We start from the raw sequence: 14,449 nt of genomic DNA on the forward strand, positions 1-14,449 counted from the left end.
CCTCAATCACTTCAGCATTAACAGGAATATAATCAATTTTAAGAAACTATTCCCTGTTTGAGTGAAGGGGTAGACTGGGTAGGTAATGTTTCTGTGAAGGAGGAACCAGAGTAGTCAAGACAAACCTTTACAGCTGTAAAGCTCACTATATAAACTTGTATACTCAGTCTACAAAACTTGTATAAACCAGTTCTGAGTGAGCACAGAGAGCAAGTGAAAGGTCACCACTTCACTGAGACTTTAGCAAACTAAGAGACAGATTACATTGCAGGTAGTCCAGCTTCCACACGGGAGGAGAGGTAAACTACACATAAGAATAAATATATACAAAAACCCACAAACCTACAAGAGGTTATTCTACTGAATTGCAATTGCAAATGTTGTCATTATCAGAGTTTTGCATACTTCTCCTGCCACCTTCTCCTAGGCAGGACACACAGGGACATTAAAATATTTTATTCCAAAGTTTTGGGCACAAAATTGAATACCAAGAATCATTGCATGGTATAGGGAAAAAGATAATGTGCTTAATTTCTCCATACTACTACTTTAAAACACTTAGCCTTATGAAAATGCAAAGCAATATATCTAAATAAGGAAGCCAGTTATACCCAATGTTTACACAATGCAGAGATTCTAGTGACACTACTGTAACAATCAAGCCTCAAGCCTTAACAAGCAATACTACAACAATTATTTACGTAGGAAGAAGTGATTTGTATACCTGAGTGTTTGGGCTCACCTCTGTCTCCATGCACTTTCCCATCATAGTTCTTGATGAGTTCTTCAATAAAGGTACCATCCTGGTCAAGCACTTCATCTCCCATATATGGAATGTTATGTAAAACAGTTTCATCCTCTACCTAGGAACAACAATTATAATCAAACAATTTTAAATTGCACTTTCAAGTGACCATTTCTGCATTGCTATTTTCCACAAGGTACAGGAGTCTAGCTATCACAATTAACTAACTGGCTTCACTGCTTTAGCACATTTACTATTAATTAAAGAAATGAAACAAAACCATCACTGATGTTCAACAAATTTTTGCACTCGTGGTGACTGGCTCAAAATACTAACACTAGCTCCTAATCTCAAGGTTAGCAGTGTTTCCACAAAGCTTCTACTATGGAAACCCATTAAGTTACCTAGCTTTGGGAAGCTTGCATTTGATAAGTTTATTTGCCCCCCTGTGGACCTCTTCTACAGTAATGTTGGAAACCACAATGGAAACCATCCCTTCATTGTTTTGCCAGAGATAAGAAAATATGCCACAAAAAGACTTTAAATTCGAGTTGTCTAAACAGCAAGCAGAAACATGCCTGACAATTTAATCTGAACTCCACTGTCTTTTTTTGTCTGCATATAGACTAAATGCATTAATAATACCATGCTTTATCAGTAGAATTTATGGACCCTGATACTCAGTTGCATCTTCCAATACTAGAAAAGAACGCCCTATTGTTAAGAAAATAAATGTAAACTTTCCTGCTGATCATGATTCTGCAGTCCAAAATATCCAAACACTGATGAATTGAAAGCAAGTAGAAAAATGTGTGGAAGAACTCTGTACATATACTGATAAAAATGATTATTTAAATCACTATGTTACTATTATCATAATAACCAGTCGACAAAGGTGATCATACACAAAATGATGTGACAAAGATTTGCAATAAGCTAAGCTTTCCAAATAACTCAAATACCTACATCAGAAATCTAGAGTTATGGCTTCTGCATACAGTGAAGCTAATCAGAAAAAAAGGCCATACTCAGGTGCTAAATGAGAATGACCATTACACAGGGAGACTATTTGAGGATTAAGTTCCCTTTATGCCATAAGAATTACTATTCTGCTATGGGTATGCTGGTTGATTGTCTTACATAAAAGTATTCATACTCCTCAGAAAACATTTCTCATTACACTAATCATATACTTTCAAATAAATTAACATTTGGTAAAGGCCACACAAGATAATAGGTCACCTGAATTAAATAAACTTTATTGCAAGATTTTAGAGATACTTAGGTTCATTGAGGATAGAGGTTTAGTTTGAAATCAAAGTTATCTTTTTCTTTATTTTATTGGGGGAGGAGGAGTTTATTTTATTGGAGGGGGGGCTTATTTCTGATTATTACTGCTTTATTACCAATACCGAAGACAGGGTAGTTGGCAATGGATTTTTGCTGGTTTACTTCTAAAATTAATGCTTCTGTTTTCTCCATACATTTCTCCTCCCAGCACTTGCTTAAACTTACCATAAAATTCTGTTGAAGGGGAGACCAAGAATACATTATAGGCACAGAAGCAACAGCATTGAGAGTCTTCAGAGGGATGACTTGTTTTGGAAAATCTATGTCGCTGGTAACAGAGCACTGAAATAAGAGGTTGAAGTTACACTTACATAGTAAGATCAGAAAAAAAAAACAAACAAAAATAAAACACAGAGCAGTCCACAATGTACCAAATTCAAAGAGTTTCTCAAAATTAGCCACATCAACCTTTGAAAAACACATCATTTTTTTAGGGCATAATAGTATAAATAGTTTTAGCAGGAAAAAACCTCAAGAATTATTTCTATGTCAATACCTTGATAACAGATCATGATGGATTTTTTCCACTTACTATTAAGTGGCTGTGATAGTATTTTATTTGGACTATTCAACCTACGATACAAATTAAGTTTGGTATCTCAAAACAGATTTAGTACCTGTTGCTGCTACACTGCTGTTAGTGTATTTATTCAAGCCATTTGAGAGCCAACTGAATTCCCCTGGCTTTGGATCAATACACTGCAGATATCATGTATTATTTATGTTATAAAAATAAATCAAATTTTACTTTAATGCCGGCAAGACATCTTATATAAATAAAACCTCCAAGTCTTTTTAAGTCCTGCCTTGTTTTCCTGTCATTCTCTGTTTATCTTCATCCTATCCTCAAGCCTTTGATTATGCTCACTGCTTACAAAGGAAAACTGAAAATTAATTCTTAATACACAACTCTGTGTATTAAGTCAATGAGTTTTCAGCTACAGGACTACTGTTTTAGAGATTCAAAGATATATGTAGCCTCCAAAGGGTAAACACTCCATAGAAATATAGACAACATTAAGCTATTTTTTCATCTAATTAACAGTTAACAGACACAGGTCAACTTCTCTCAAATACTTGGGCAGCAGCATGAAGAACTCTGAAAAAAAAGCTGGAAACAAAAGCAGATAGAAACATACAAACCTAGGAGAAGTACAACAAAGAGGATTTCGAGATCGGTAAAACAAAGCTTAGAACAGCTACATGAAAGGAAAAAAGTGGAGACAAAAGATCTTTCTCCTTTCCAGAAGGGAAAGATGAACAGAGCTTCACATTTCTAAAGAAATACACAAAGTAATGTAACAAACAGTATACAGAGACAGCACCCTGGTAGAATGACACAAGCCAGATTTATTTCTTTTCTTTTGAATCTGCAGCAAATGAAATTAGATTTCTGCTCTGTATATGAATATTCAAGACACTATCTATGCTACGCTACTGCTTTATTTCCATTTCAGGTTAATGTTTAATTTTCTAGCTAGCAGCCATCTAGCATATTTTTCATGTATTTTAAAGAAAAATACAAAAGTAAAAAAAATAATTACTTTTATCTTTGGAACTAGAAATCTCAGGCTGACAAATAGGCTATGTCAAAATGACTCAAAATGTTTGGTACTAAGTCTCAGTTATGTTGCCCTGTTGTTTTGGTATGGAACCCAGCTTGATGTTTAGTAGGCCAGCACGGGACATATTATTGTCACTGGTTGAAGGCACTCACAGAACCTTTCCATCAAGTCACTAAATTTCTAGCCAGTGTCTTTCTTATGCAACTCTGAAGAAATTCAGCATATTAAGAGAAAGAGATTTTAAAGTAATCTTTTAAAGTCTCCACCATTTCTTTGTCTCACTTCTCTCACTATAAATTATGGCAATCTTAAATCAAGCATTAGAGTTCTGACTCATGAGACAGAGACTGGATTTGAATGCAGTAATTAGTGTGCTCTATCAATACAGGCAGGAAGTTAACATAAAGAATAGTGAACACCAAGCTTTAAAAAAAAAGAAAAAAGAAAGAAGAATTGCGAGGAATGATCTTTTACTAACAAAAAAAGGTGAAAATTGGATGTGTACCTGTGTCAATAATTATCAGAAGAAGTTCTGATTCCACAGTGCCATTTAATAGGGAGAGCTGTACATGTAATTGCATATCCAAGAAAGTTTAAAAAAGAACACTCAAAGGTCCTGGCCTGCTTGCATGTGAACACACATGCACCTCTGACACACCTTTGTCCCCCAGTTCTCCACTAAAATTTGAGGAAAAGGAAAATCTGCACATTAAGTGCTTTGCTTTTTTTAACTTATTCACAGTAAGGTCTTTTCATTCTCATCCTAGCTTTTCAGATTACAGATAAAACACCTTCAAACTGGCTTAGTTGGAAGAAGTGCCTAAAGAGCAACTGAGAAAAAAGATAAATTAACCTGAGCTGAATACAGAAAGTTGGGAGTCGGCTTAAACCATAGTTCAAGCTACCAACATGACACAGGACACAATCCTGAGTAACATGCTCTAGGATGACTCTGCTTGAATAGAGAGGCAGTCCTTTCTAATCTTACCCATTTGGTGATCCTGTGAAAGCCAGTTTCGGTGCTCAAGTTGCACCACAATTAGGGAAATGTTTTTCACAAATTTAGCTTCCAGCCTGCTTGTGCAACACAAGGGTTCATCAACCTAACCAACTCCTTTTAGGATCTCTATGGCTAAATGACTTTAATTAATATAAAGAAGACTTTGTCAAGTGGGTGTGTTCACAGATTTCATGTGCTTTAACCCATTAAGAACCAAAGTAACCACTCATTTTTACAACTTGGAGAAAACTCCAATAGGTGCAAGAGTAAACTCCCAATACCACAGAGACAAAACAGTTTGATTAAAGGATGCTGAGGTATGACCCAAGTATTACCAGAAACAAAGAAGCTTCACTTTTGTGTTTCATTTAAAGCTAGGTAGCCTGCTACATATTTATTATTTTCCAGAAGTCATATGATCAAAGTAAATAACAAATAAATTCTTTAAGAGACTTATATAAAACATATTAAGCTACCAAGTCATATCATGCTGGGTAAAAAAAAAAAAAAAAAAGAAAAAGAACAGCCAATTTTCCCGTAATAAAACGAAAACGTGCTAACAACCTTGTAAGTGGAATTACCACAACACATGTTAACCAACCTCCCTGGTCCCGCGCAATGAGCTCACAGAAGTCATGATGTGAACAGGCTGTATCCTACGTTGTTTCCATTCTTGATTTAAGATTTCAGTTCTTTCCAATATCTTCTGACGATTAGAATTAAACATACTCTAAAAATTAATCACAACATTACAGATAAATCAAAGACTCTAAATTAACTTGCTAGCATCCTAAGGCATTATAATATTAAAAATAAACAAAACCAGACAGGTTAAAAAAAAAAAAGTGCTCAGAACTCAATCATACAGATTTTGTTTAAATGTCAGTGAGATGCAATACAGCTCATTATCCCTTTCCTCAATTCAAACCACATTCGCACATTTAGATACTCAAAGGTTTACCATGGAACTACATTCTAAAGAGCATGCAGCTAAAGAAGTTGCCATACTTGTTCTCCACAGTATCTTTTGATACTTAACATTCTCAATCCAATTACATATAAATGTATCACACCTGTTTATAAGACCATAGACTTAAGATAAGTTCTCAGTAGGTTAATGAAGTATTCAGTGAAATTGTTATAGCAGATGTTAACTGCAAGACACCTCATACTACAGAGGGAAATCAATATCTGTATAATTTCATAAGCAATAGAACCAAAAGATAAAGCACCTTTACTTCATCCGCACGTCGGAACCTCTTAAGCTGTCTCAGTCTCATATATTCTGATTTTACGCGTTTTCTCCAACAAATTGGTCCCTTCTCAGATTTTTTTCCGGTTTGACCCATGATTATCCTACAAGAGAAAATGTCATGTTAATATTACCAAATCTGATGCCACTGCTTATAGAAGAAGTGGGAGTGAAGTTAGGTAGGACAAAGACATTCCTTTAATACCTTTCATATCTAATTCCTGTAATTCCTTTCAATCAGACACTTGCGATACCATCCCAATCCAACAGAGAAAAAAAAGAAAATGTATTTAAGTGAGAGACACTGGAAAACAGTGATTTTAATTACAGATCAGTGGGACCCTTCACACTTGCTTTAACCACTTCTAATGCCTCTCTACGAAAAGGTACCTGATGGATTTAAAGGGGTGAAGAGGAATAAATCAAGATTCCCACTTGAAAGATACACACCGGAATCCCTACAAGCAGCCTTGTAAATTAACTTCTGGAGATCTATGTTCATGGCAGACAAACTTTTTCCTCCTTGCAGGAGTGGTCCTCTTCACTAAGACACCAACTCCTACAATAGGCTTCTGGAGTTGACCTCAAGTGCAAAGAGGTACTCTCAAGCACAGTCCTCCTACCCAGCCTCTCAACCATGAAGAAATTCTAGAAATAGACTGAATAAGAGACTTTGCTCTTTTCTCAAGTGTTCTATAAAAACCCAAACTGTCCGCTGATTCCACTTTTGCTGATCACCCTCCTAGTGCCAACTGCTTCACTTTTATGTTACAGGACTGTTGGCAATGAAGTCGTATTTTTACATTACAATCCAAGCACATTGCTGGAATATGCCAATCTGCTCAGTATTTTTCAAAATCAAGGACCGTATGCTGCAACTATGCTGGCAAAGACTATTTTGACAGCATCCTGAAACTAAACCACTACATCAGAGACTGGCTTCCTCACAAAAGCTGCATTGTAACAACCTACAATATTTCACTAAATAGCTCAAAATATCATTCACAATAGCCATCATGGATGAAAGGCTGAAATGTCCAGTTGTCTAAGGTTAATATATTCTCAAACAAGCATCATTAATTTGAGCAGTAACAATTACAGCCCTTCTAATTATCAAGGCAGGTCAACATGAACAGAGGTGTCATCTTCAGGCTCGAGTCAAAGGCCCAGCGCTACTTTCACTGCCCCACACCACAGCTCCCCTGGCAGTCATATGTACAGTTTTATCCAAGTTATTAAAAGCTTGCTGCTCTATTTTCAGTAGCTCTGCACAGGTCAGATGTGAGTTCTATCAGATTTTATGATGGGAGGGGGGAAACTAATACAGAGTCTTTTTATTCTCTGGGTTACACCTTCATTTATACTGAACAAAAGGTAACAAGTCTATAAGAGGCTGACACACATCTTCATGCAAGACTTAATAATCATATTTTGTAAGAAAAATCGTTGGGTTTTTAGATTTAGAATGAAATTTAATCTACAAACAAATGGCAGAATTGCCAGCCCAAATCATGGGAAATATTCTTTGATTAAAAAAGACACAGAGTACAAATAAGTATCACATAATGCACCTGACTAGACAGAGGTGGAGGATGGAGAACCAGCACGGGGAGGTAAACAGAGTAAAGCATTAAACATGGTTAGTCTGCTTCCATGCACAAGACAGCAAGCAGAATCCACCTGTATCTTATTTGCCACAACACCAAGAGATAAAAAAATAAAGTAACAATTTAAAAAAATAATTCTGGACCATGCATGTTAGAACACGGTCAAGACAATCAGTGATTCAAAGTGCACTATGATATTGATTATAGAACAGCATAAAAACACCATGAAGTACAGAAAATACATTCTACTATATGTTAAACTAAGCAAAGCAAAAATATGGAAAAACATCCCATTAACTGGAAATAAATTAGACATAGAATAAGTGCCTTTACAGAACGTCGAAATTCCTTCAGTTACAATTCAGCCAAAAGAAATGGAAAAAGTACCAATGAACTCTAAAGATAAATGAAAGCTCAGCTGACAATACTGAAGTAACAGAGCTCATAAAACAAAAACACAGATTACATTTACTTATTCTAATACTGCATCAACCACAGCCCTTCTTGTTCTAGTTTCCTGGAGAATAACAAATGACTCAGGCTTAAAAAAAGCTTTCTTAACTGAAATTAATTTGCCAGATAAGCCCTGCTCATCAAAAGCAGATCTATATGGAAATCATATATAATTGGATTAAAAACAACAACAAAGCAAACTGACAAAACCCAACAGAATTTCCATCTTTCTTTCATACAACTTAAATACAGCCCCAGGAAGACCCCACAAACAAGGCTTTAAGATGTGAGAGATATGTACCTCCATCAAATAAACAATACAATCTATTCAATTTTCCAGCAATGAACATCGTTGTTACCTGTTGTATTAAAATGGTAAAAAATAACACCTCACAAGAAGATTCATATTTCCTTTTAAAACAGCGTAACTTACGAACATTCAGGTCATTCATCTGAAAACAAACGTGACTTATAAGAACACTCCTCTTCCACTAGTTTGAAGCTGCTATCTGGGGCACAATACAGAAAATGACTTAAATGTTCAAGGCACCAAAAAAACAAATCACAGAAAATGAAAAAAAAAAAAAATTGCACTGTTGCTTATGTCAAGTTATAGCAAGAAAAAGTTCTTCTAGTTAAAGCAATAACATTAATGTGCAACAGTCAGTGGGATATACATCACATATTAAGTCAAATAAGTAGAAACAAATTAAAAACTGCCTCTTAAATGTGAAGTCCATATTATGAGAAAAAGCACTGAGTGGAAAGGACACATATGCATAGATAGGTTATAGAAAAAAACATAGCTGAGGAAAAAAAAAACTGTCCTGGATGCACGTTTGTAAAAAATTTTCAGTGATTTTCAAAACTGATATAACAACGAACTCTTAGCAGCAGTTTTTCAAACCATGTGAACCGTGCTTTTATGTTTCTGGGCAGTTAAACATCGTCAAAGTAAAATTACAATGTTGCTAACATATGTACTATGGTAGGGGGTAGGGCAAGAAGAGTATACTCATAGGGGACAGAGTTAATTCTCACAGTGCAATTGATCCATCACCTTCACATTAGGACTACAGACAAACGCCACTGGCAATTTCCAATGTCAACTCAAAGGCTGTCCCCAAAACTATACATTTAAGAAACTAAACCTGAGAAACTGGGATAAGAAATTTCACAGGCAAGGACAGGGAATGTTGGGGGGGCAAAAAATGAGAGAACTATGAAGTCTTAGAGGGGTGTTAGACATTACCTCCATCCCTCCAAGCAAAAGTAATTTGGAGAATTAAAAGACTTCAGGGAAACATCAACATAAACTCAATTTCTGAGGCAAATTCAGGATTGTAGATGCTGTCTCAAGCCTACTGTTGTTCTACTTGCATTAGTACCTGTGTGTTAGAAAAACCCTTCCCAAATCACTTTCTTACAAATGTGAACAGTAGAAATTATGAAAGTACTTTGAGCTGTAAAAAACTACAGAGTTTTCACTTGGTTAGACAAGAAAAGAACATTCTACATTTTTCTTAAATTATGTTGAATGGGAATCAGCTAGGATTGCAGAGCAGAGAAGTTAGTGAATGTTAAGATCAATTTGTTAGAGCTAGCCAACTTTTCATATAAAGTTTCAGAATATCCCCTACAATAGCCAAAGCGGCACAAGCTAAATCCCATCTGTCTAAGAATAGTTAAGCCTGTTTTAAGACTGCTAAGTGTTAAACAGTTTTCATTTAATAAATAAAACATGATACTGGTTTGTCTCAGTGCAATGGTCTGATTCTGAGAGCCCCCAGGCCTTGTCCTTCTTCTCTGTCCCCATTTCCCCTTCTGAATCCTGCTGCTAGTTGTTTCTATTGTTTTTAAATCTTATTCTTTCCCATTTTTCATCCTTTTGATAAAAAGGGTCCACAAAAACCACCTAACTGCCAAAGATCCCAGTCCTGAAAAGCTTTATCCAAAAGAAAGAAACTATGTAGCAGCCAACTCAGTTATTTATGGGCAGATTACGGCATCTCCAACACAGATACAAAGAAAGCAAGCACAATGCTAAAGCAGTTACACTGTTTCTAGAGAAAGATCATCTCCGAAAGTGCAGAATGACTTCCATACAGAACCTGAACTAAACAGATCTCACCTGGCATCACACTAAAAAAGGAAACCTTGCCATAACTCCCTGAACCTTCTTTGCAGAAGAGGGAACACTGGGAAATGTGGTGAGACATCCCAAGTGATTCGAGCGTCAACACTCAAAGACTGACAGACTGTCTCATTCCACACTAGGCAAATATTCTGATTCCACAGCAAAAAAGGAGACGCATGAACCACACTTAAACGCAAAAGCTTAACATCTTGGGTCCAAAGCTGCACTGAACACAGCCAGCCCTCCCAGAGCACAGCACTGCAGAGCTGAAGGGACCCCACGCTGCCTATCCCACACATACAGCTCAGCATTGCTGCACTCTGCTGCCCAGCTCTCATGACATCCACACTTTTCCATTACTTGTCCTATTACATCTACCTAATTCCCTGAGCTATAGAATATACCCTTGCACGATGTACCAAGTGTACTGGTACTGTAGCACTGAACATTAGATAACTATACTAAGGACAAAACCAATGTAATTTCAAACAGACCACTACCAAATACAAGAAAAATAACAAAACTAACCCCTCTTTTTGAAGTAAGGGGATTGAACTATGCTATTAGTAATGAGACATACTGAAGCCACCTAGACACTGCTTTAAGAGGAAAAAAAAAATCTACAAGAAAATAGAAACAAAGACATAGATATTCTTTTCAGTTTCTACTCATACTTGCATATCTGGAAATGAAAAAAAAACCAAAAAACAGCAGTCCCCTAAAGCATATACATTTGTGTTTTAAATAAAGCCAGCTGAGCATCTCATAATTCTGCACAAGATTCACATTCCTTATAGTAAGTTTTTATGAAAATTCATGTCTATAAGCTTAAATCAACCAACATTTACTTTCAGCAGACAAACTCTGTTCAACGCATCCAGGATTCACAACAAAAGACAAAGAAGTGTAGAACAATTTCAGCTCAAATTGCTCCTGCTTTGCCTATGGAACAGAGAAATAGCCTTATTTAAAGACAACGTCCTATTTTTCTTTGATCGTTTTGGCAATATCCATCAGTGACAGACAAGTACACAGATAATTCTCTAAATTAGGCAGTCTATTCAAACAGTCATATGGCTGTCAAAAACTATATTTAAGCTCCTCTGGCTACTGTGCCAAATTTCAGGAAAAAAAATCAATTAATGAAAATTTTCAACTGAAAAGCATGGGAGAACAAATGAGGGGGTCTGCCCTTTTGAAAGAATGCTATTAGTTTGTAATTGTGCTTAATATTACACAATATTGTAAGCTGTAAAAATACTACATTATCTTCCTTCTACTTAGGATTCCTGTTTGGAGATATTTATGAATTAAAACATATTTTGTACAGTATAATTTATCAGTTCCTTTTTTGTGAATTAATCTACACTCATAAGGTCATTCACATATTTTAAATATATGCATAAACTGCTACAATACTGCTCTTCAGAGCACTCTTAACCAACAGTTTCAATGCGGGGGATGGAGGGGAATATAAAACCCAAGAGAAACTGCATATGCAATCTGATGCAAACAGAACAATAAAATAAGTAATCATGCTTTTTGCTGCCTACAGTAAGGAAGGAATACAACCAGCCACATAGGTTATGGGCAGGTAGTGGGAAGCACTACTTCTACCTTCCATAAAGCAAAATGCTTTCACATTTGCTTCTCAGAACATCGAGCTCGAAAAGAATGTATTTACTGCAACACCCTGCTCAACTGTATCACACTGCTCCTTGATCTCCTCTACCTCACCCTTAGCATGCCCACAGCCCTGTCAACAGTGACTGACTTTCACTAACTGGGAAGCCCAAAACATGCATCTGAGCTGGCTCCATGAGCTCTCATTTCAAATACTATAAACTTAATCAATTAGATTCAATGCTACATAATGAAGGTGTTCACCAAAGTAACTTCCTTCGCAGCAATGGCACCTTACAATCATCCCACCCTTCCCAATTCTTTATTCACACCCCAGTACTGTCCAAAAACTGGATTAAACTGACCAAGGATAAATAAAAACTCACTTTTTGTCACTTTTTCTGAAACACAGATGAGTTTGATGACCCCATCCACAGCTGTGGTTTCCTGTGCAGAGTTATAAAGCAGAAAGAATTTGATAGAAAAACAGGCCAACCCTAGAGAAAAACTACTGCAGGCAATGAGACCACAAACAGGCACTGGTTTTATACATCAGTTTGCTCTGGAGTGGCAGACATGCTCTTGAGCTGCAAGCTTTTATCAGATCCAGACAGCATACAGGTCTTTCAGCCTGAGCTTATGCAATCTTACTAATGGACAAATCATTATATAATAAACCCTATCTGAAGTCAACACGGAACTTCTTCAAGCATCTACAAAACTTACAGAAAAAAAAACAAGCCAAAGCAAACAAACAAACAATCAAAAACCAAAACCAAAGAAAACCAATCACACCCCCCCACACCCTTCTATGTTTTTTCACAAATTAAAAAAATTTCTGCTTGGGCAGCAGAATTTAGGACAACTTTGATGTTCAACTCAAAACCCAGAATTTTAGCAACAAAAGGAATTAACAAGATTTTTTTCATAAGCCTGCAAAAAAATTCAATACTTGCTAGAAAACAAAACAAAACAAACAAACAAAGCAAAACAAACAAATAAAAAAAGGTATTTTAAGTATCAAAACCCAATGCATCAAGTTCAGATACAAAGTTGTTAACTTTCGCTAACTACCTCAAAAAACCTTTTTTGTTACAGTATTTTACACAGCACGATACAATGAAATGATAGTTCAACTGCAGCTAATTAGTTTTCATGCATGTTAAACTAAACTTTACTGCATACTTTGGAAATTTCCTTTTATGATTTTACTTCATGCCCCCTAAATGAAAAACAAGACAATACTCTCTATGAACCTATCCTAAACCTTTCCAGAGTAAGCAGTTTCCAGGAGAGTCTTATTACAACTACCAAGCATCTGAAAATAAACTATCAATAAAACACATACATACTGCTAGACTTCAAAAAAAGTAACTTGAAAGTTAATTATAACTTAGTGCTGTAATCTGCCAGATCTGTCTCCTTCATTTACATCAAACTTGTGTTAACAGTACAGAGAGATTCCTGGGGAAAAAATATGGTCAAGAAACAATATTATTCTCTATGGTTAAGTAAGAAAAATTGTTCACTGTTGTGACTTCAGAGCTGCTAACTTTTTCCACATTAAGTTATGTAGGTGTGGGGGAAGAATGACACTCACAGAACCTCTAAGGGCTTTTTACCTGTGCTATTAGCAGAGACACACAAAAATATGCCTAGAAGTTTTGTAGTTGCTACTCTGCTTTCAGGATTTTCTAAAGCAAAACAAAACATGGTTTTCTTTTAAACTTATCTATGTAAAATACCACATTCTCATTTCCATGGGAAGAAAAATATTCCCAAGGTCAGTATCAGCTTGGGTATTTCAGATACCAAACCAAACCAACTAACAAAAATCTCTATCTCTGAAATACAACATAGGAAATATTAGCATAGTTTATCAATAATATTTCACTATAAAAACAACTATAGTACATTAAATCTTTTACAGAAATAGTCACAGAAAAATAGATGGAAGTAAACTGGGGTGTGTTTTTTACTATTTTAATTATAAAAATGTGGTATTTTAACTTAGTAGTGCAGTTCAACCTATTTTAAAACAAGAAATATATAAAAATACTTCTATATGTTTAAGAATTTACCTCATGTTGATATTCCATAGGCTGAAGTACTGTATCATTAAAGGCAGTTTAAATTTCAAGAGAGAATTTACATCAAATGCTGACACCAGTTCAACTATCTTCCTCAAATGCTATTTGGTGTTAGTTTTACCTGGAAAAGACATCTTCTGTCCACTGTGTAAGTGGTCACTCATTTCCACTTCTACACATCTTTCTCTACTGTGAGAGCTTAAGTGCTTATGATTCTGTAATCAAACTAGGTCAGGAAAAAAAAATCTGTCTGAACAGCCCAGAAAATGAATATAGTTGGTTTTTAAACACAATTTTTCAACAAAATCAGCTCCACATGCTGGTTTGTTCAGCAGCCACAAATTTGTTCAAGCCATGAATTCTTGAATCCACACAAGGGACAGGGGTTTAACCTCTACTGAGCTCTCTTTGGCAGTATCTAAAAGAAAAGGATAGGTTCATGAACTGACCTAAGCAGGTAACTCCAAACAGCTCATCTGTGCTTCCTTGCTATGACAGGCTTTAGGGGTTGCAGATGATGTAGGTTAACAAAACACTCATGATCAACTCTAACAAGATTACATGTTCTGCAAGAATGTTCTTGATTAGTCAAGAGATGGAAACTGTTATACAAGCTATTGTCAAAGA

General features: G+C 35.9%; 1 protein-coding gene across 7 annotated transcripts in view; it reads right to left on the minus strand.

The window, feature by feature from the left end:
* The window catches only part of EZH2 (enhancer of zeste 2 polycomb repressive complex 2 subunit), a 51,521-nt gene that overhangs the window by 23,441 nt on the left and 13,631 nt on the right, over positions 1-14,449 (minus strand). For 3 of the 7 annotated variants that reach the window (XM_017822587.1, XM_017822561.1, XM_017822555.1), the window contains 4 exons: positions 5,893-6,016; positions 5,262-5,390; positions 2,261-2,377; positions 743-863 (listed from right to left, as the gene is read on the minus strand). In XM_017822587.1, coding sequence (XP_017678076.1) covers positions 743-863; positions 2,261-2,377; positions 5,262-5,390; positions 5,893-6,009 — 484 coding nt within the window. In that variant the 5' untranslated portion in view covers positions 6,010-6,016. Of the gene's footprint in view, positions 1-742; positions 864-2,260; positions 2,378-5,261; positions 5,391-5,892; positions 6,017-6,117; positions 6,202-6,362; positions 6,877-12,118; positions 12,456-14,449 lie in introns of those variants that run through there. The other 4 variants (XM_017822601.1, XM_017822595.1, XM_017822578.1 and 1 more) reach the window with 4 other exon arrangements.

The sequence above is a fragment of the Lepidothrix coronata genome, unplaced genomic scaffold (assembly GCF_001604755.1).
Source record: "Lepidothrix coronata isolate B3197 unplaced genomic scaffold, Lepidothrix_coronata-1.0 Scaffold3, whole genome shotgun sequence".
NCBI classification, from domain to species: domain Eukaryota; kingdom Metazoa; phylum Chordata; class Aves; order Passeriformes; family Pipridae; genus Lepidothrix; species Lepidothrix coronata.